Below are 24,248 nucleotides of genomic sequence, written 5' to 3'. Positions count from 1 at the left end.
GTGTGGGGACAAAGGCTTTGGGGGTGTGGGGACAAAGGCTTTGGGGGTGTGGGGACAAAGGCTTTGGGGGTGTGGGGACAAAGGCTTTGGGGGTGTGGGGACAAAGGCTTTGGGGGTGTGGGGACAAAGGCTTTGGGGGTGTGGGGACAAAGGCTTTGGGGGTGTGGGGACAAAGGCTTTGGGGGTGTGGGGACAAAGGCTTTGGGGGTGTGGGGACAAAGGCTTTGGGGGTGTGGGGACAAAGGCTTTGGGGGTGTGGGGACAAAGGCTTTGGGGGTGTGGGGACAAAGGCTTTGGGGGTGTGGGGACAAAGGCCTTGGGGGTGTGGGGACAAAGGCCTTGGGGGTGTGGGGACAAAGGCCTTGGGGGTGTGGGGACAAAGGCTTTGGGGGTGTGGGGACAAAGGCTTTGGGGGTGTGGGGACAAAGGCCTTGGGGGTGTGGGGACAAAGGCCTTGGGGGTGTGGGGACAAAGGCCTTGGGGGTGTGGGGACAAAGGCCATGGACGGGTATGTGACTCATCCGGCTGCTGAGAACTTCTTCCACCAGCTACTTTGGTTCTCATAGTTTCTGATTAAATGATTTCTGAATAATTTAAAATGCTTAGATTTTTAAGAAGGAAAGATAAGAGCAGAAAGTCTACCCTCACAGGAGATATAGAACCAATGTGGCCAGTCAGATACTGGCTGTCTCCAAAAGAAAACTTATTTGGTAGCAGTCCTCAGAGAAGTAAGAGCTAACCGTGGAAACCTCTCAGGTTGCTGAGAGGATTGACTTAGGTAATATATCGGATATAGTACCTGCCACAGGGTAGGTAGTGATTTTAAAGATTTTTACTTTGATTCTAAAGTGGAAGGCCTGTAATCCATGAATTGGGGGAGCAGATTTTCTATAGAAAACACGGGTTTTTAGAAAAGCCTGTTGACTTGTGCTGCCTTCCTGGGAACTATTAGGGTTGATATGTACCAAATGGTCTCTTTATGATAAAGTCCTATTTGCTACCAAAATGGTTCTTTTCACCTAAGGATGCTTCAAGTGTTCCCATACTCTGCCTTTGATGTTCAAGCTCTTTACTGCATAACTGAAAAATAGGAACTTCAGGGAAAAAAAACTCAAACAAGGAAAAATATATACTCTGCAGTTCCCTTAAACATCTCCCATGTGGCAGGTGCTTTATCGGTGCTAATTTAATCCTCACAACAACCTATGTGGTAGATAGTATTTTCTGCATTTATAGGTTAAAAAATTGAGGCTGAGCCCTAGCTGGTTTGGTTCAGTGGACAGAGCATCGGCCTGCGGACTGAAGGGTCCCGGGCACGATTCCAATCATGTGTCTGGGTTGTGGGCTCGATTCCCAGTAGGGGGCATGTAGGAGGCAGCTGATCCATGATTCTCTCTCATCATTGATGTTTCTATCTCTCTCTCTTTCCCTTCCTCTCTGAAATAAATAAAATAAAAATATACTTTAAAAAAACCAAGAGATCTTCTTAAAAAAAAAAAAAAGAAAAGAAATTGAGGCTGAGACATAAGACCACCCAACTAACTGGTCAGTGGCAGAGCCACCGCTCAAGCACAGGCTGTCTCCTGTCACTCCCTGCTCTTATGTCACTTGATGCCACACCTTTGCAAGCTTCTTGTCTCCTCATTATTTAAATCTCCTCCAGACTAAGCCAGAATGGGACCTTTAGGAATATACATTTTCAGGCTATCAAGGTGGACATAATTCATTTTTTACGGTTCTACTGCTAAAAGGTTAGTGTTGACCTCCTATCCACTGTAAATAAAAAGACATTAAAAAACAATACTAGCAATATTTATTTAGCACTTACTACATGCCAGGTAGTCTTCTAAAGCTTTACATGTCCAAAGGCACTTATCCTTGGAACAACACTTTCAGGCAGGCACTACTTTATATACGAGGAAAACAGTTTAAAAGGTTAAGCAATTTGCCCAAGAAAGTAGCAGAGCCCAAGAGTCAGAATCCTAGCTCTTAGCCACTGCACAATAATTATATCATCTATCTCCCCACCCACCTACCTACCTTTCTATCTATGTAACCACCCATCCATTAGAGTATTTGTCTGCTGTTAGGAACCCCAGAGGCAGCACAGTGGAAAGAACAAAGGACCTACCCGCTAGATAACCTTGAACAAGCCAATCCCTCTCTCTGGATTTGTTTCTTCATCTCTAACCTGGGCATTCTACCTTTTCCAAAGAATTAAATATGATAACACAGGGAAAGAAAGTTGCAGGCACTCCACAATTGTCTGTTTAACTTGAATTTTGAATTCTGTGGCAAGATCAGCCACAGAATCATTCTTGAAGTAACATTTTTAGTAAAGAAATATCAAGTTGCAAATATGTTTTTTAAAAATAATTACTTGGCAGGAAAATAGAAGAAATCCACATTAATTTAACCAACAGGAAAATATACCTAAAATCCATCTTGTTATACTACCACAAAAATTATTAATTTTCATGCATACACTGTATATTTAAAGAGCAAAAATCAGTAAGACAACCTTAATTTCTAAAAATTACATTTATACCAAATCGGCTGATATTTCTGAATCAAGCAGACTGGGGCCTAACAGAAGTGTACCTGGATGAACAGAATACAGATCGGATCACCAGAATCAACACCAGGACTGTGCCACATGCTAGTGGTGGTAGGGCAGGCAGAACCCTCCTGGACTAAAACAGCCCTCTGACCACTAAAGATACACAATGCCCCCTCGTTCCAGCTTCCTGCAAGGAGCCAAGGCTAATAGAGGTGACTATTTCCATTTTACTTGTACAAGATCAAGTACAGCTGGCAAACAGCACATCACTCCTGCAGGAGGTCAATCAAATGACTCAGATACTGTTGATGTATCACAAATTTCGAGTTTTATGGTGATACGTTATTGACAGGCAAGCGTCCACAAATGGGCCATTTCAGAAATTAAAATAAGAGCTAATTCTATCTTAGCTCTTCCATCTCCACATCCCTCGTCCATATTTTGTTTTAGAAGACATAGTGGTATGCGTCTTCCTTCACATTTGGATTCTGAGGGCAACACTAGAAATCCTAGTTAAAATAAAAGTCTGGGTGCAAAGAATCAGTGACAGCTGGGCATGAAAATGAACACTAATTACAAAGTGTCATAACTCCTTACGGCGCAGAAAAGGACCCCCAACGAAACATTCATAAAAGACATGGAGCTCACTGTCTTATTCTCCATCTTCTCAAAGAGACCCATATCCCTAGGAGAGACAGAATCTGGCATCCTTTTGTTTAAAGATCATCACCAGCAAGTTCCTACCTGAACTATCATGCATGCACTTTGACCAGAGAATATAATCCCTCTCTTGGTTCCCAAGCGTCAGGGTGATCCCGCTGGAGCAGCAGACTGGGGTCAGGGCAAGCAGCTTGGCCGCAGACACCGAGTAGCAGTCTCTCTCCTTCACAGCCCACCTCTGACTCAGCATCATGTGGTTGCAAGGGATCAGGTACCTAGAATGACAAAGAGGGCGGCTTTCAGTCTCCACAATGTCCATTCCCAACCAGTGCCTCCTAAGCCATAATCACGACTAATGGCCAGGGGTGACCCATCCTCTCCCCATTCTCAATCCATCTATCCCACCAGTCCCCAGGGTTCACTCTCTTGCTTAAAATTTGTCAAGGGCTTCTTTCTTCTGATAGAACAACCCCCTGTGCAGAGCATTTGAGGGCCTTCACAATTTAAGTTGCACAAACTTCCTCATCTCTTAATGGAGCTGCTATCCAATCTCTCTTTGCCTCTGTGCCTCTGTACCCACTGTGACCTTCACCCAAAAGGGGCTCTCCCTGCCTGACAAATGCCTTGTCATCCTACAAAGTCCAGCTTCAGCGTCACTTTTTCCAGGAAGACTTCCAGGCTACCTACTCCAAGACAGAGCTTCTCCCTCCACCATGCTCACAGACTTCTACTAAAGAAGTAGTATTTAGTAAGTTATTTTGGTGTTTGCCTCCTCAATACAATGTGCTCTCACAGCAAAGAACCTCTTCCAATAATTCTGATTATAATCCCAGGAACTCTGCCTCCTAGTGGGCACTGGAGGACAGTGGAATCACTGCATAGAACAAGTCTCCTCTCATATTCTCCTGAGTGACTATGAGAAAATACGGTGGCCAAAGACTCCCTGAGGGCCCCATTTCACACAAAACACTTTTGGTTGGTGATCAAAAGCATCCTAGAATCGTCATGACAATCCTAATACCATCTGAGCAATAATTTCTGACACCCTTAGAACACATTGTGGGGAGAAGAAAGTGTGTTCAAACCAAGCATATTTCATTACTTAAGTTGATATACAGGGATTTCTACTCTTTGTTTGAAATATTTTTTAAAAATGGTACATTGGATCAAACCTAATAAAGCTACTTATCAAATATTACCAGTGTGTAGCTTGAAATTATATTAGAATAAAGAGGTATTGGGAATTTATAACTTTGCAAACACATGCTTTCAGTAGAAACTAAGAATTTTCTTATTCTGAGTAAATTAAATAAAGGAAGATCCCCTGTGGGTTGAAGGAGAGATTCTACAAGTGGGGGAATCAGTTCAAATGAATAACCCCCTCAGAGTTAATGCAGTACTTCTACTGTATCTTTATAATGAAGGCTTATTCCAGAGGGAAGGGCAGGAAAACTGTACACTGACCCTCTGCCTTTCCATCATTTACAGAGAAAGATTTTTTTAAAACACACAAAAACAAAACAGATAAAGAAACAAAAATGTATGTTCACTGCAGCATTATTTACAATAACCAAGTTAGGGAAGCAACCTAGGTGTCCATTGATAAATGAATGAATAAAGATGTGGCACATATACACAATGGAATATTACTCAGGCATAAAAAAGAATGATATTCTGCCATTTGTAACAATATGGATGGACCTAGAGGGTACTGTGCTAAGTGAAATAAGTCTGGGCGTCAGGGCGAGCAGCTTGGCCACAGAGAAAGACAAATACCATAGGATCTCACTTACATGTGGAATTTTTTAAAAAGTAAAAACAAACAAACAAACCAGACATAACAAACTCATAGAAGCACAGAACAAACTGATGGCTGCCAGAGGGGAAAGCATTGTGGGCATGAGTGACAAGGTGAAGGGGAAGACAGTCAATAATAGTGAGTAACTTTGAACAGTGACAGATGGTTACTAGTGTGGTGATCACATCATAAGATATAAAATGTTGAATGTTGTACACCTGAAACTAATATAATATTGTATGCCAACTATACTTTAATTTAAAAAAAGAAACAGGGAGAAACCAAGATGGCGGCATAGGTAAGCACCTAAACTGCTGCCTCGCACAACAATTTCAAAACTACAACTAAAAGACAGAACGGACACCATCCAGAACCACAGGAAAGCTGGCTGAGTGAAAATTCTACAACTAGAAGGAAAGAGAAAAGCTCACAGAGAATTGGAGGTACGGCAAAGGGGCTTTGTGCGCGCAGAGAGGAAGGGCAGCTGAGAGCCTGGCTGACTTTCTCTGGCGGAAGGGGGAAGGAAGCCCCCGACTGCACTGAACCCCAGTTCTGACTGCACTGAACCCCAGTTTCGGGCGAGCCCCTGGGGACCCACGCTCTTGTGGGGGGAGTCTGGACTCTCGGGCGGAGACTCGGGAGCTGGGGAAGGCAGAAGTCTGAAGGCGCGCGCATGCCAGTGCACACAAAGGCTGCGGAGGTTGCCACAGGCTTTCCCTAGTGGAAGGGAGTCAGAGGCTCCCACTGAGCCCCAGTTCTGACTACACTGGACCCCAGTTCCAGGCGAGCCCCTGGGGACCCACGCTCTTGTGGGGGGAGTCTGGACTCTCGGGCGGAGACTCGGGAGCCGGGGAAGGCAGAGGTCTGAAGGCGCGCACGTGCGCGCAAAGGCAAGGCTGACGGGAAGCCAAGACTGAGATTCCACCCCATCCAAGCTGAGCACAGAGGCTATTGCAATTTGACAAGTCTAATCCTATAAGGCTGTCTCCAGCACCGAACTTCTCCCAGCATAGACACAGCTGATCCTTACAGCCAACTGGCTTGGAGGTCAATTCTTCCCAGTGATACCAACAACAATCAAGACTTAATTACAACAAGGCTGTACACACAGTCCACAAAGGGGTGCACCAAGAGTGTCCACCTCAAGTTAACTGGGGAGGCAGACCCACTGGGCGATATTGGAAACCTAGCACACAAATCTACCTTACCAACTCAGGGAAGCAGTGAAAATGCGGCGTCAAAGAATCAGACCACAAACGAAAGAAATGGAGGAAAACAAACGACTGGATATAGAATTCAAAACCACGGTTATAAGGCTTTTCAAGAATATCCTAGAAAAGGCCGATAAATATAACGAGACCCTTGAAGATATGAAAAAGGACCAACTAGAAATTAAACATACACTGACTGAAATAAAAAATATTATACAGAAACCCAAAAACAGACTAGAAAAACACAAAAATCAAGTCAAAGAATTGAAATACAAAGAAGCAAAAAACACTCAACCGAAAAAGCAAAAAGCAAAAAAAAAAAATCCAAAAAGTTGAAGATAGTGTAAGAAGACTCTGGGACAACTTCAAGCATACCAACATCAGAATTATGGGGGTGCCAGAAGAAGAGAGAGAGCAAGATACTGAAAACCTATTGGAAGAAATAATGACAGAAAACTACCCCCACCTGGTGAAAGAAATAGACTTACAAGTCCAGGAAGCGCACAGAACCCCAAACAAAAGGAATCCAAAGAGGACCACACCAAGACACATCATAATTAAAATGCCAAGAGCAAAAGACAAAGAGAGAATATTAAAAGCAGCAAGAGAAAAACAGTTAGTTACCTACAAGGGAGCACCCATACGACTGTCAGCTGATTTCTCAACAGAAACTATGCAGGCCAGAGGGGAGTGAAAGAAATTTTCAATGTGATAAATAGCAAGAACCTACAACCAAGATTACTCTACCCAGCAAAGCTATCATTCAGAATTGAAGGGCAGATAAAGAGCTTCACAGATAAGAAAAAGCTGAAGGAGTTCATCACCACCAAACCAGTATTATATGAAATGCTGAAAGGTATTCTTAAAGAAGAGGAAGAAGAAAAAAGTAAAGAGAAAAATTATGAACAACAAATACACATCTATCAACAAGTGAACCTAAAAATCAAGTGAATTAAAAACCTGAGGGACAGAATAATCTGGTGAATATAATAGAATCGGGGGCATAGAAAGGGAGTGGACTGATAATTCTCAGGGGGAAAGGGGTATGGGGGGTTCATGAAGAGACTGGACAAAAATCATACACCTATGGATGAGGACAGTGTGGGGGAGGTAAGGGCAGACGGTGGGGTGGGAACTGGGTGGAGGGCAGCTATGGGGGGGAAAAGGAGAAACAATTGTAATAATCTGAATAAAGATTTATTTAATAAAAAAAGAAACAGAACAAATGTCAAATATCAAAATGAAGTGGCTGTCAGTAGCAGAAAAGTCACTGGGGAATTCAGTATAAGTATTTCTCATCAGACTATCTTTTCATTTTTACTCTACTTATTTTGTTTAGGGGGTCTTATTTAAATTCAGAAAGTCATAAATATAATCACAAGATAATAAATATCTGATTTTAAGAGTCCAGATTACTCAAAGCCATCCCACAACATAGCAGAAATATATATAGTACCCATACTGTCCTCCCTCTTTTCATTTTTTTCCCCAACTCTCTGCACCCCTTGTCTATTTTCTCTTTTCCTGGGTATCACTCATTAAAACAAGTCATCATCACTTCTGAAACAATTCAATGACAACCAGTCAATATCAAAGCACACATATTGCCTATTGTTCCATCGACAATAAAAACAAACACAACGGTGCAGTACAATGACGTAAGGAAGGTGCTTCTTGTGGGATAATGACGACCTGAATAACAGACCACTAGACAAACACTTAGAAAGCAACGTTAACAAATTTCAAAAACTATCGTTCCATTTTCAAAGATAGTATGGCCACATTTCTCCTATTTGTCCTACCCTAGGCTGGCTGGCATTCCCCCCAAACCCTCCTCCAGACACCTAACTCTTGTGCTAGATGGAAATGTTCCTGAAGTGCACACACAGCTGCTCTTTGAACAAAACAGCCTCTATCTGAACACAGCAGGCAATGCAGTTCGTAAAGCTGACAATGGACCAGCACTTCTGAAAAAACAACAACAACAAAAAACAACACCCTACCCAGAACATTCATCAATGGCATCGAAAGATTAAGCAGTTAAATTTTGCCTAAACGGGGAAGCGCCAGGAATCTGGGGGTGATCTCTCCCTTCACTGCTCCTCAGCATTTCTGCCTGCCTTTGGCCTATCACATGTCACATACATGGAGATGGATAATTTCTCCTTGGTTTTCTGCTCACTAAAATAGCCTCTCCTTGGGGAGTATCTTATTTCAACGTACTTTTCTGATATTTTGCTAACTGAAAGAAGGATATCAGTTGTAACTGGATTATCACTTTGAGATGTCAATATTTAAGAGTATTTGGGTTACAACGAAATCGATGTCTAGTTATTATTTATTTATCACATAACAAATAACTCCATTAAAAGGATTCACATAATCTTCACTGCTCTATTGCCTCCCAGATCTACAAATTCATCGTGTACACTTGAGTGACAGCAATGGCAACAACAAAAGGATGGATTACAAACCTATTTTTTATGTCCCTTAAGATAAAGTTCAAATGAATAACAGAATAAGGACTTTTCATTATTCTTGCTTTTGGTATAGATTCTAAATCAGAAGAGACATTGTTTTCATTAGTTTAAAATGCATTTTCTAGAAAATTCCACTTCCTTAAATTTGTGCAATACCTTATAGCATTTCAACACATTTTCACAGATATCACCACAGCTGATCTTTCCAAAAACCTTATGAGGCAGCAAATTCCAAAAACAGAACAGGTCTAGTCAAATCAGGAGTTCACTCCCACTCTGGGGCCCCAGCTGGATTCTTGCCTCCACTGTTCATAGCCTTGTTTTCATATTTTTTATCTCTTTATATCTCTTTCTGCTGCAAACTTAATACCTTCCTCAATCTATCTTCTAGTTCATTAGGTCTCTCTTAGTCTGTATCTTAAATGCTATTTATCCCACTCAGCTTTCTTCATTTTAATAATTACAGTTTTTGTTTCTAAGAGTTCTAGGTAGTTCTTTCTTAAATCTGCTTGTCATTTTTGTTTGATTAAAACTATCTACTTTCTTAAAAGAAATAACATATGTTGGTGAGGATATGGAGAAATCCATATATTGGTAGGCATGTAAAATGGTGCAGCTGTTAGGGAAAACAATAAAAAAAATTTTAAGTAGAATTACCATATGATCTAGCAATTCCACTTCTAGGAATATACCTAAAAAATTGCTAGCAGGGTCTTAAAGAGATGTTTGTACACCAATAGTAGCATTACTCACAGTAGCCAAAAACTGGAAGCAATCTACAGTGCCCATCAACAGATGGATGAATTAAAAATATGGTATAAACCACAGAATCGTATTCAGCCTTAAAAAGGCAAAAAAATCAGACATGGTACAACATTGATGAACCTTAAAGACACTTGTATGCTAAGTGACATAAGTCAGGTACAAAAAGGCAAACACTATTGATTCTACTTATATGAGGTACCTAGAGTAGTCAAATTCATAGAGTCAGAAAGTAGAACAGTGGCTGCCAGGGGCTAGGGGGAGGGAGAAATGGGGAGTTATTGTTTAATGATTACAGTGTTACTTTTGCAAGGTGAAACAGTTCTGAGATGGATAGTGGTGATAGTTGCACAACGATGTGAATGTACTTAGTACCATTGAACAGTACACTTATAAATAGTTAAGTGGGGAATTGTTATGTGCATTTTCCACAATTATAAATAATTTTAAATGTGGGGGGAAATCAGTAGTTCAGAGGGCAGAGAGGGCAGAGACCAGGAAGTAGAGGTTGCCCAGGTCTCTCCTACATGCCCGTTCTGTGTAAGTCCTCTATTCGCTCTTCTCATGGATTCCCCCAGGCAGTGCAGCAGAATTAGAAATAAAGCATTCAATAAAAGGCAACCTTCTTCTTCATCATCATCATCATTGTCATCATCAAAGAAACAAAGAAGAAAGCCTAGGATGGCTTTGTTGAGATTTTTTCCATTATTCTATTCATGCACTCTTCTAGTAATTCCTTACCCAGGAAATAACTAGTCCTGACTTGAGCATGTACATATTTCAACCATGAGCTAATTAATTCTTCACCGTCGTAAGGTACAGATCTGCATTTCAACAACAACAACAACAAAAAGCCTTAACTAATATCATCTCTAAGGACAGTTTTTAGCAAACACCACTTCATAAGCAGACAAAAGGTGAGGAGAGGCCACCTTGTAAAAGCAGACAGCCAGCTTCTGCCACCTGGCTCAGCTGGCCAGGTGGCCCAGTATGGGGAAGCTCCGCCCCTCCGGAGTGGGGCCAGGCATCCAGGTACACTAAAAGAGACACCAGCTTTTCATGCTTCAGAGAAGCAGTATTGGAGAGTTTAACATTTAAATATAATCAGGCTTTACCCTTGTTGGAGGCAAAGTCTAGTTGTGGGGACTAGAAAAGGCTTTAACAAGCTGCGCTAACGGATTTCAGCCAGTGTTGCTAATGCATTCTGTCATATCGGTAGAGATTTGATGGGGAGCTAAGTAATCCTTCTCGAACAGATAACCAATGCCATACCCAGATGACCCCGGGCATTCACTCCTGATAGGTTTTTTTTTTCTTTGCTAATGCCTCAAGAGTGGTTGTTGGTGACCTGATCTAAACCACTAAAAAGTCCAAAACTCTTTTTAAACATAGAAAATGAGTAGGTGATATTCTCCCATAACAGGATAACTCTGAAGGCCTCCACCACAATGCCACCACCAACCTTCCTGCCTGTGTTTTATCATTCGCTTTTGCAGGTGCTACAGCTACACGGCACTGCTCCTTCAGCCAGTGGTTAGCCAGCCATCAGAATACCCTGGAGAGTTTGTAAAACATGCCCACCCCCAAATGGCGGAGCCATCCCCTCTGGGAGAAAGCCAAGAATGTGCGTTTCTAACTGGCTCTGGAGCGATGCCATGCTGCTGTCCCCATGATGACACTCCCATCCCCTTCCTTTTCCAAAGAACTACCTCTTTGGAAATGCTGGTACATGCACTTGGAATGCCATCTCCCATTCTACCTACATTGTATCAAAGACCACAAGGGGGCCAGGGGCAGTCCAAGTCTCCTCCTCTCCCTCTGCTCTGGCTTCTTCCACCCTATTCCCAGAGAGGGGTCACAGGAAGGGTGGGGAAACCCAGTAAGGAGGGGGGAGGTGAGGACATGCCCAGGATCTGGTGGCTTTTCCGCACCACCAGAGGGGAGTATGGAGCACAGACCCCAGCAACCCTCCCTTTCTTCCTTACAGAAGCAGCTGCTGCCCTGGGGACCCCGGAAGGAGAGGCAGACCTGGGCCCAGACAGGATTCGGGGTTCCTGAGTCCCCTTGCCAAATGACCAAATTAATGTTGTCTTAATAGTAGTCCACTCTGACTCCCAACACCTGGCATCAAATACCAGCCACTTGATGAAACCCTTCCCACTGGTGCCCCTGAAGGACACACCTTTTCTACCTTGTACATAAGTAAGTCCTTTCAACTCATCTGCTCCACACCTTACTCCCTTCTGAACTGTACACAGAAAGTATTCATTAAATATTTACTGAATTTAATTGAAACATACATACAGGTTAGAGTGCACATTGTATTTGTACCATTACCAAAGCAATAGTCACAGGAACTATATATCAACAGCATTTCATATTTAGAAAAGTTTGGTTTTTTCCCCCAAGTAACACAGGTCCCCTTGTTTATGAAAAAGACATTCAGCCACGCCTCAGAAAAGCTTTTATAATAATTCTGAAAATTTCCAAACATCCTACCTTTCCTTTGCAGGAGCATATTTGTAACATAATGTATTTGGCCCCCTGAAAATTTTTAACAATAAAACTAAAATTAACCTTGGGAAATAGTGCAGAAATTAAATTGATTGGTCTTGATGATTTCCTTTCTTTGACACACAGCCCCTATTTAGCTTATGTTACCAAAGAAATATGTAATAGCAAGAGTACAGAGTGAGTTTTTCTTTAAAGGGAACAAAAGATGGCCACTCACCTCAAAACTAGTTGTAACATCACGTCCTCACAGTGTAAACCGATGAGAGTCCTAAATAATGCCAGGGACACCACACAGAGCTGGGGAACAATAAACACGTTCTATTTCAGATATTGGAAGGATGGCTCCACTCTCCACAGATGGCAAATAAATCAGAATTACAAAATAAAATGGCCTCTTTTATTCAGCAGTTTTGATGAAACATGCTGCTGCCACAGAGAATGTGCATTACGGGTATTCAGGCTGTCGGTTCTGTAGGGTTCTATTAGAAAGACTACGCCTGGAATTACACCATTATGCAGAATTGCCCCCCTACAAAATGCCCCCCTCACAGTGCCACCTGTTTAAGACCCACATAAAGATGCTGCTTGTCACCTGTTTGCCCAGGTTATTTTAGATATGACATTCATTATCCACAAGGCCCGGCTAACAGGAAACTGCATATGCTCTGGCCAAACTTCCCTCTCGAGTTCTCAGCCCTGAGCCGCAGCTCCTCCTGGCTTTGGGGCAAACCTTCTCCTCCGTTCCATTTTCCATTGTGTTGAGGGTGTGATAATACACTTTTCTAAGAAGTTCATTAAAAAAAACACACACACACACAAAGAAACAAGACTTCTCTCACTCTCTGATTTCCATAAAGGAAAGCTACACAACCAAACTGGAAAGAAACCCAAAGGTATATTATAAAACCGTCATGCCCTTTTGGGAGTCAGCGCTTATCATTCTATCAGACCAGGTAAGTGATTGTAATTCAGGCTCTCCTTCTTTGTACGGGATGCACGCATTGGAGAGTTATAGGGGCAGGTTTATCTGGATCTTTACAGATTAGAAATAGGAGCAAACAGGTATTTTGTAGGAGGATAATTCTGCATCATGGCCCAATTCCAGGTTTAGGCTTTCTAATCAAATACTATAGGAGAACAGAGAGTCTGAATACACATTCTCTGTTTACTCTTACAACTTAATGATAAAAAGACAAGTACAGGGGGATAAGGACACAAATGTAATACCTTCATCAATAAAGAAATTTAAAAAAAAAGACAAGTACACAGTGCTGTACACCCTAGACATTGATGTGAAGGGTTACTATGGTAACTGTATATAATCTAGTATTGTCAACTATAACCATCATGCTGTGTATTAGATACCCAGAATTTATTCATCTTATAGCTGGAAATTTATACACTTTGACCAACACTGTGCAGTTTGATAAACTATAGTATCTATTTAAGCTTTTATCTTTAGAGTAAGTGTATTGTCCCATAAACTTAACTTGTTCTTTCTAAAGGTTATTCTTTGTGTATTATCAATTATTTGGTTCAGTTCAGGTTTAGAAATTTAACTTTCAATCTATTGATATCATTGAATCTAAAGTGTATCTCTTGTAGATGGCATATGGTTGGTTCTTCTTTTCTTACCCAGTCTGACAATCTCTGCCTTTTGATTAAGTTTTTAACCTATTCACATTTAATAGTATTGTTATAATTGGATTTCTGTATGCTGTTTTACTTTTTGTTTTCCATATGTCTTATGATTTTTTATTCTCTTATTCCTCTTTTACTGTCTTGTTTTGCATTGAGTGAATATTTTTCCCTAGTATAACATTTTTATTCATTTAATAATTTATATATATATGTCTTCACCCAAGGACATGTTCATTGATTTTTAGAGAGAGCGGTAGAGAGAAAGAGAGAGACAGAGAGAGACAGAGAGACAGAGAGAAACATTGATAACTTGCCTCTCGTATTCACCCCGACTGGGATTGAACAGGCAACCGAGGTATGTGCCCTGACCGTAATCAAACCTGCACCCTTTCGGCATATGAGAAAATGCTCCAGCTAGTCGAGCCATACCCGCCAGGGTTCATTATATTTTTAAAGTTACTTTATTAGTGGTTGCTCTCGGCCTTACCATATACATCTTATCAGACTTTAATTCAGATTTATACTAAATTAGCTCCTGTGGAATAGAGAAATATTACTCCTATATAGCTCTATCCCCTCCCCTTTTGTGCTATTATTATTATACATGTTATATATGTATGTATATGTTGCAAACTCAATAATCCATTGAGTTATTATTCTTTTACTTTTAAAACAATAATTGTAATTAAATAGAGATAGCCTTTGGTGGAGGAGGGGGGTTGCAAAGGGCAATAGTAATAGTATAAGAGGATTTTCCAAGTTGATCAGAACTTCAAACTAAAGAATGACTTCCTAAATTCACAACTGCCCAGACTTCCATTTCAAAATACTTGAGGACAGAAATATAATCTCTAACATCCAGACTTGCTACACTCTGGTTCTTTGGCTTTGCCTGTACTTACACCCATATGTTCTGCTGCATCGCGCCTCCTCCGAAGCACATTCTGCTCGTTCCACAGAAGAAAGTGCCAACCCAGACAAACTGAGAAACATGTCCTATGAAAGGCAGTAAGTGCCACCACTCTGTCAAAAGGACCCCTAATAGCAAAATTCATTCTCTGTTTCCAAAGCAGAAAAGGTAATGGCTGCAAGAAAAAAAATGGTGGGGGGTGGAGGAGAAACAGAATATTCATAATCTTATTCCAAAACGAACTCTCCTGAAATCTTACCCGAAATGGGGTGTTGATTCGACTGGTGAGAGTGTCTAGGATGTGAACATTCTCGTGCCGGTGCAACAGGATAAAACGGAGGAAGATCTCAAGTAGCGCTGGCTCGGAGATGCTACGCAGAAAAAGGTCCAAGTAGGCAGTTGTGGTCATGACCTCCTCCACAGTCACCTGGGACCAACGACAGCATGAGCACAGGTTAGCATCCTCTTGACACTATGATACATGCCTCACCGCAGTGACCCCATCAAGGCAAGGACACTCCTGCCACAAGAACACACCTCAGAGCTTCATCTGAAGCCCATAACCTATTCACACTCTACAATACCTCATGCTGCTTCCTCCCTTCAGTTCAGTAAGGGAAAAGCAAAGGCATAAAGAAGCTGTTCAATGTTCAGACAACTCTAATCATCAAATGCAGTTCACACACCATAAAGATTTCAGTATGTAATCTCAGAGGGGAAAAAGATAATGGAAAGTATTTACATAGTCAGTAAAGGAGTAATTAGATAGCTCAGCATAACTTGTTTCATTATTAGTCATTCAATAAGTATTTGTTGAGACCTGCTATGTATTAGGAGCTGAAAACATTAAGAAGATACTTTTGGCCAGGAAGATGGATTATACATATGACCTAACATTCAAAATAATATGCTAACAAATGGCAAATGAGAGGTGAAGACACAAATGGATGCAGACGTTCAGATACGTTTCTGGAAAGTTTCAAGTCACTGCATAATACTTATAATCTGTTATAAGAATTTACGGCTTATAAAGTAACTGTGGCTTTTTTATAATACAAATTAGTATTTTCTACGTGGTGTGATCTTCCCCAGGCAGTAAAATTCCAATCTTTCAGGAAATAGAATGCTCTAAAGAGTCAAGTTTTTCAAAGAGCTGAGGATGTGATGCTTAAAGCATCAAGAAATTAACATTATCATTGTGACTGGGAATATTTTAAGAGCTAGCATACATTTATCTTCCTAAAAGCAGAATATAACATCTCTTGCTGAACAGGGGACATCAATTGCCTTATGGTCTGTAGTGCAGAAATACACAAACAGGGCCGCGTGAAAATCACTAGGGAAACTTCAAAGCTTCCAACTCCAATCCCATGCCCTAGAACTCCTGGCCATCTCCGCTGCCTGATGACACAGGAAATGGCCGGCGATACTTTGGGCGGGATTACATCTTCTCTTTCTCAGTTTTCCATCTTCTTTATTTCTCCCTTTGAAAGGGGTAACTGTCACTTTATCATACTGTCACTGGGCCATTCCTGTTATGTACATTTCTCTTCCACTTGTAATTTTCTGCTTTCAAAACCCACAAAGCAGTTTAGAAACTAAATCTCCAAATCTGCTTGTATACGTGTAGCTGGGCCTTGTGCGGACACCTCTGTGCATTATGGCTTCAATTACTTCCACGAATTTCTTGGTTCTTAGGTATATTCCAGGTCAATGAGTCCAGGTGGGTAAGAGATTACCAAGTCAGTTGTGCCTGTTTTCTTTTTTCTGAGCAAGGCATGCCTGCACACTGCATGTCAACCCGCTCTCTCTGAACCCATTGCCCTGGGTGGTCTGAGAACGGCCTCAGAGGGCAGACACCCTTCCCCCACCAGCTCAGCACCAATGTTGTGAGAGCCACTGTATCATCGGAACCACTTCGAAGGGCTCTCTGTGGCCCAAATATAGCAAAGGAAATGTAAGCATCAACCGCTTAGAGAATAAATTACCTTGAGAAGAGTGCTTCTCATGGGCTGCCCCGGCTTCTGAAACAAGCTGCTTCTACCCTGTGTCTCCCAGTATTCTGTAGTTACTGGCTCCTGCCACTTAGTCCTGTCCTGGGTCACAGGCTGTCTTTTTCCTTATTACTCCAATGCGATGGACTGGTCTAGCACCTACGCAGCACTTAATAAACATCTCCTGCACAAATGACATCCCCCAAGGACCCAGTGATTCACATTGACCAGAGATGAGCTTCATTTTTAATTCTTCTCTCTTCTCTGCATGTGTCCTGAAGGCCCCAGAGAGAGGGGGCATTTATAACGAAGACATAACATAACAGATGTCACCAAGTAGCTGGAGGGGGGTGGGAAGGGGCAGGGGAATGACCCATACATAACACCTAACAGGTAGTTTCATGAGCTCACACCCTTTCCACTATGGCAAGCTCGGGGTCCTTCTGCAGAAATTGAATCCCAAATCATTTAGGCAAAAGTCCAACTCCCTAACATTTTGATCACTAGAAAAAAAGTAGCACTGATCACTCCAAATGGGCGTGTAGTTTCATCTTCCCTACTTAGCGGACCATCATGCAGAACTCCAGAGCTGCCTTGGCACCAACAATGCAGCATCAGCGTGCCCCCGACCCCTCAGTTACACAAGACCTTAATAAGCTCAAAAGCACAGCAATCAACTCTCCAGAATATAAGTCTCAGTCTTGAGGGCTGCCATGGGAGGAGGGCACTAAGCATCTATTGTTTACTATCTTCGGGTGGATATCAGTAAATGAAAGATTTTTTTTAAGAAATCAAGGCTGTCATTTATAAGTTAAGAGGATTTAAGAAAGCACTTGGAAGGACAGCACTTACATAATGTGGTATAAATATTAAGGACCCAATTCTACTGAGCATCAAATTGCACACTCGTTATAAATCGAGGTCACACTCACCTTAAACTAATACCCGAACCAGGAAAATCTGGTTCCTTCTCTTTCCATTTCTTTTCTCCTCCATATTGTCAGAGCCCTTCGGAGCCTTTTATCCCAGAAAATCTTCTCCTGGCCCATTATCTTACTTTTCAGAATCTTCCTCTAATCCACCAAATAGGCAACCTCCTTCGCCAGAATGAGACCAGAGCCTAAGTGTGATCGATCACTTGAAAGTAACAATAAACCGGGAGAAAGCAGCCCCGCTGTGCAGAAAGTAAAAGGGAAGCTTCCACTAATGCCCCAAAGAGGGAGCATTAGCCAAACAGGAAGCAGCCTCCTTCATGGTCCAATTACAAAAGATAAGCAGCTGTTGATAGTAAGACCGTCTGACTGTCAATATCAATTTATAAAGAATTGCAGGTAGCTACAAATCTACATAGAAATTCCAGAAGAAATAATAAATGAGTCTCTATTTTACCACCGTAGAGCTTAGAAATGTTATTTCTTACTAAAGGTAGAACAGAATGACTATAATTACCTAAGGAAAACTCATTCCTACAAACAAATAATTATTCTTGACAAGGTAAGTACAACTGTAAACCAAAATAGTATATCTGCTTAGGTACTCTTTTTTTTCTGGTTGAGGTCAAATTGGTATATAACATTATATTAGTTTGAGGTGTACAACATAATAATTCGATCTTTATATACATAATAGTGATTGCCACAATAAGTCTAGTTACCATCAATCACCACACAATTGAACCCCTTCACTTATGTCACCCACCCCCTAATTCCCTTCTCCTCTGACACTCACTAATCTGCTCTCTGTATCTATGAATTTTGTTGTTTTGTTATACGTGTTTTGGTTTTTAGATTCTACATATAAGTGAAATCATATGGTATTTGTCTGTCTGACTTTTTTCCCTTATCTCACTTAGCATAATATCCTCAAGTTCTATCCACGTTGTTGCAAATGGTAAGATTTTCTTCTTTTCATATATACTAGTGGCCCGGTGCACAAAATTCATGCATGGGGGGAGGGGTGTCCCTCAGCCCGGCCTGCACCCTCTCCAATCTGGGACCCCTCGGGGGATGTCCGACTTCAGGTTTAGGCCTGATCTCTGTGGGACATCCCTCTGGCAATCCGGGACCGCTGGCCCCTAACCACTTGCCTGCCTGCCTGACTGCCCCTAACCACTCTGGCTGCCGCCCTACTCACCCCCAACTGCCCCCCTGCCGGCCTTCTTGCCCCCAACTGCCCCCCTTGCCAGTCTGCTGGCCCCCAACTGGCCCCCCCTGCCGGCCTGCTTGCCCCCAACCGGCTCCCCCCTGCCCCCGTTGGCCTGACCACCCCCAACTGCCCTCCCCTCCTGGCCTGATTGCCCCTAATCACCTCTGCCTCGGCCCTGCCACCATGGCTTTGTCCAGAAGGATGTCCAGGAAGGTCTCCCGGAAGGTCTCTGAGTCTAATTAGCATATTACCCTTTTATTAGTATAGATACCACATCTTTTTTATCCATTCACCTATCGATGGACACTTAGGTTATTGTAACTAATGTCCATACTACCCAAAGCAATCTACAGACTCAATGTAACCCCTATCAGTATTCCAATGGTATTCTTCATAGAACTAGAACTAATAACTCTAAAATTTGTATAGAACCACAAACACCCTGAATAGCCAAAGCAATCTTGAGAAAGAAGAACAAAGTGGAAGGTATCACATTCCATGATTTTAAACTATACTACAAAGCTATAGTAATCAAAAACTATAGTACTGGCATAAAAACAGACATATTGATCAATGGAACAGAGTAGAGAGCCCATAAATAAATCCATACATATGAAGTTAATTAATTTATGACAAAGGAGCCAAGAATATACAAAATTGGAGAAAGGACAGTCTCTTTGATAAACGGTGGTGAGAAAACTGGACAGATACATGCAACAGAATGAAACCAAACCACTCTCTTATACCATACACAAAAATTAACTCAAAAATGTATTAAAGACTTGAGTGTCAGACTTGACACCATAAAATTCCCAGAAGAAAACACAGGCAGTAGGCTCCTTGCCATAGGTCTTGGTAATGATTTTTTGGATCTGACTCTAAATCAAAGGTAACAAAAGCAAAAATAAACAAATGAGACTACATCAAACTAAAACCTTTTGCAAAGCAAAGGAAACCATCAATAAAATAAGAAGGTAACCTACTGAATGTGAATGTAAATCATATATCTGATAAGGGGTTAATGTTCAAAATATATAAAAAACTCAAACAACTCACAGCAAAAACAAACCAACAAACAAATGAAGTCAGACTTAAAAATGGGCAAAGGATCTAAATAAGACATTTTTCCAAAGAAGACATGCAGATGGCCAAAGGCACATCAAAAGATGTTCAACATTACTAATTATCAGGGAAATGCAAATAAAAAAAAACACAATGAAATTACCTAACACATATTAGATTGGCTATTATCAAAAAGACAAGAAAACAGTGGTGGAGAGGCTGTGGAGAAAAGGGAACCGCATGCACTGTTGGTGGGAATGTAAGTTGGTACAACCCCTATGGAAAACAGTATGAAGGTTCCTCAAAAAATCAAAAATAGAACTACCATACAACCCAGAAATTCCACTTTTGGGTATTTACCTGAATGAAGCAGAAACACTAATTTGAAAAGATCTCTGCATTCCTATATTCATGGCAGCGTTACTCACGTGGCACTCTTATTGCTTACTATTCAGCTCACGTTGAAGAAAGGAGCCCTGATTCAGGTACTTAATTTTACTGCTCTCAAGTCCAGTTTAGTCTATGCTTTGAACTAAATCTCTTTCTTCACCCCCCTTTCCACCCTTCACTAGCCCTTACCTGATCCACCAATCCCTTAAACTGGTGTTTTTCAAACTATAGTTTGAGACCCAAAAGTGGGTAGTGAAATCAATATATTGGTTCACTAATAGGTTAGACCAGATTCAAATAGAAAGTATTAGAGTACATTGCATGTAGTAAAAGCACTGTCTATTTAATTTGGTATACATATTTTATTGAAACTATATGTAGTACAGTATATTATATATGTATGTGCCTTGTTATATATTCAGTAAAACACACACACACAAACGTGTAAGGTAAATTTCTGGCTGTGCGTTACAGTCAAAACATCTGAAAGATACTGAAGAAGCACTGCAGTAACCAAGCCAGTTCACAGTCCTTTCTGCCACCCTCTCACCCGCCAGTTCTCAGCACCAGTTTCCTACACCCCGGGCTGTGACCCCGCGTGGACTGGTCACCTGCATAACTAAGATCAGTTCTCTGCGCAGGGTGGCAGGTAATTCACAGTAAATTTACTCCTTTTTATCTTAGCCTCGGAGCTCCAACAGTACATTCTTTAAATTAAAATTTCAAGCTTCTCGCATATGGAGAAAATAAAGAGTGCTGTCTTTTAAAAGGGGGCGGGGTGGGTGGGAAGGGAGGAGTTGACACTGTTATAAACTCTCTCAAACAGGAGGCCAGAGCTCAGCCTGCCATCCTGCCCACGCGGCAGCAGCACATTAACTTAATGCACAGCGTAGGAGTGAAATTGAGCATATAGACATTCCGACCTTTCTGTAATCAGCTCGTGTAGGGAAATTCCATTTGCATCTAAATTAGCACCAGAATCCTCCCTGTAATGGCAGGTTTATATGTGTCCTGGAAAATAAAATTCCCACCTGCTAACTGGTGTGTGTGTGTGTGTGTGTGTGTGTGTGTGTGTGAGAGAGAGAGAGAGAGAGAGAGAGAGAGAGGGAGAGGGAGAGGGAGAGAGTCAGAAGCCACACTTGTTTGGCATTTCCTTTGCTTAAGAGGAGAAAACTAGCAAACCAAGGGTTCCACTGGGTCACCTGTGAGCCCGCAGCCTCAGCGCTCAGTGGTCCCAACTGGAAAGTTAGGAAACGAGACCCAGGTGAACGCAGCCCACGGAAACCAGCAGTGGGGACAGGGATGATGAGGCTGGACGGCAGGAGCCAAGCATGAAGTGGTCTTTATGGGGAACACAGGCTGACCCTGCTGGCTGCTGCCAGAGAGAGACAAGCTGACAGGCAGGAGGCGTGGCCACTGGAGTGCAGCCAAGGGCAGCAGCTGAACGGGCTCTTCCCAGCCATCTTCTTCCCTCCAAGGACACAAAGCTCGAAGAACATTCAAGTACAGAAGGGAAGGCAGACACCCTGGTTCTCAGCGAGCGGCACCTCAGCCAAACACTCAGAACAGAAAACGTTTAATTATTCCAAGTCTGAAAGAGTCTGCAGTTGATAATCCAGGCTCCCTCCTGCCTGGCCCACTCACAGGTCCCTTCTGCTTATCGGGGACCTCGAGGCCACACGCTTCAGTGTCAGGACTCCCCCCAGAGGGAGGCTGGGGAGGTAAGTGGAGGTGATTCCAAAGCTGGTGAGTTTGGCTATTTATTCCTAAAATATCTGAGGAAGGAGGAAATTAACACAATGGCTACAAGGACTTCAGCAACATATTTTAAGGAAAAGATATTTACATTAAAGCCAGTCTCTGCCCTTCTTCCCCAGAATTTCTTCAATGTATCTGTAATGCATTAAATATAATAATTAAATCAATTAAATGTCCACTAACAGATTAATGAAATAGCATTAGCTTGTACTTTCCCAGGGGAAGGGGATGTAGAAAACAAATGGCTTTTCAGAGTTCTTCCAGACCCTGCAGTGGTGAAACACCTCACCCCCTACCGTAGGGAAGGCAGAGTTGGGGCCTGTGGGGGCGTGGCAGCCAGGCAGTGCAGAAGCACTCTGGGGGGGCAGCATCACTCCTGCCTGGGCAATGGGGGCACCTCCCAGGCCCAGAGGCTTCCTTGCTGAGCACCACTCCCCAGGCGCACACCGCCATGCACTCGAACTGGCTCAAAAGTGAGACTCCTCCCCCAGATACACGTCTGTTATTTGGAGTTTGGTTAATCTTTTTTACATCCCCCACTTGGTGCTCAGTGTATAGATGACATTGTCATGAATAATACCAACTGTTATGGGTGCTGCACCTTTGGGGGTTCCCCCCTGCCTGCACTTGCTGGCAATGGGAACGCATCAGGAACGGCCCTGTGTAAGAAGCATGAAGCACATGCGATGTGCTGCACAGGGCCTGGGAGGAAAGGTGAACAAATACAGTTCTGGGTGCTTTGCTGCTGTAAGCAGAGGCCGAAAGCATTGGGAAACTCTAACTCAGACCTGCACCTCTGTGAGATCTGTGCCAGGAGTTAGGAGTGATGTGAGCCTCGCAGAGAACACGGTTGCCAGCACTGAGTAGAAAATGAGGTTTTGTGGTTTTCGGAAAGAGTACAGGCTTTGGGGCTACACAGACCAAGTTCAAGTCCTAACTTGTATCATGTTACTTAATCTCTTTGAGCTGATTTCCTCCTCTGAAAAATGGAGATAATTCACTATCTTTAAAAGAATTGAGAGGATTCCAGTTAATGTGCATAAATCTCAACACGTGGAGAGGACTCAGGAATGAGGAAGCCATTATTTTCTGATTTGGGGCATCCACCTTAAAATAAGCTGAATCATGGCAAGAAAGGACCCTGAAGTGTGTGGGGCAGGGGGGTATCTGGTGATCAGAGAACAAAATGTGCCTGTCTGCATATTTGGGGGTGGGGGTGGGGAGTACAATAGCCCATTTAGAAAAAGACCTACCTCCACTACTTCCACATCGCTGCCCAATTCCCGCCCAGGCATTTTGCAGAATCAGAAAGGGTGCGGTGGTCACAAGGGCTGGACTAGGACAGACCTCAAAAGTAAGTGTGTCCTAGTACAGAAGAGAGTTAGAGGGAGGATACTGGAACTCTCCACATTATTATTTTGTCTGTAAATGTTGGTGGTAGCTAATTAAAACCTAGCTCTAATGGGCGAGCTGACCAGTATCTGGGAGCAGAAATAAAGCTGCCACCACCAACAACAATGCCCCTATCTATGTCTGATGGGCCCTTGCTGCAACTGATTTCGGTCCCTGCCCCCATAACATCAATATTCTCTCCTGTTGTCCATCATACACCTTTCCCGGGAGGAGTCAGCCAATGGCTACTCTAAAGCCTCCTTTCCTATCTCTAGGTGTATATAATTGTACCCTATTACTTCATTATAATATAACTTATCAGAGTAAAAATCAATATATCACCCATTATATTTGAACCCATTTAATAGAAATACTCCAAAAATCACATAAAGAAGATATTTCATCCTATGGCTCTGAGGTCAGACTTAACAGGGAAATTCTGAGGTATTTCACTTCAGAAGCAAAGAGCTGAAGAGTATTCCAAAGATCACTTGATCCGTCCCTTTCCTGTTTGTTCCAAAAAAGGTCTTCCCTTTTGATTCGAACCTCTTAGTTGTCATGTGAAGAAAGATAAAAACAACAGGCACATCACTGATCAGTTTGCAACACCAACCATGTAATTAAAGACATTCTCAGCATGGCCTTCCTTCATTCAGCTCGTTGGGGCCACACAATCTTATGAGAACAGAGTCAACCTAAGTTGAACATATGTTTATTGTAAGAACACTCCACCGGAAGGCTGAGGGGGCAGGCTCAGAAAGGAAGGGAGGTCTGATGCCGGGCAGCCAAGATACAAATATGCATTAACTCTTCTTCTAAGCTCAGACAGGATTCCACAGCTTCCTTTGGCAAGACAGCTCAGTGCGTCTCTCCTACCGGAAAGCATTCCTCGTGGTCAAAGAGACGCAGCCTGCTATAATGTAAAGTGAACCTGAATGTAAACTGTAACTGAAAAGGAAAGAAAACCTGCC

The 24,248-nt window shown here is 42.3% G+C and overlaps 1 protein-coding gene across 1 annotated transcript in view; it reads right to left on the bottom strand.

Annotated features, from left to right (window-relative positions):
• The window catches only part of FHIP1A (FHF complex subunit HOOK interacting protein 1A), a 216,489-nt gene that overhangs the window by 15,456 nt on the left and 176,785 nt on the right, over positions 1-24,248 (bottom strand). Inside the window, exons 8-10 of the mRNA XM_080676534.1 lie at positions 14,796-14,963; positions 12,203-12,282; positions 3,305-3,495 (exon numbers count right to left, since the gene is read on the bottom strand). Of these exons, the coding sequence (XP_080532660.1) occupies positions 3,305-3,495; positions 12,203-12,282; positions 14,796-14,963 (439 nt within the window). The remainder of the gene's footprint in view (positions 1-3,304; positions 3,496-12,202; positions 12,283-14,795; positions 14,964-24,248) is intronic.

The sequence above is a fragment of the Plecotus auritus genome, assembly GCF_963455305.1.
Source record: "Plecotus auritus genome assembly, chromosome: 6".
Lineage (NCBI taxonomy): Eukaryota > Metazoa > Chordata > Mammalia > Chiroptera > Vespertilionidae > Plecotus > Plecotus auritus.
The sequence above is the reverse complement of the archived record's forward strand: the minus strand, read 5'-3'. Positions and strand labels throughout refer to the sequence as shown.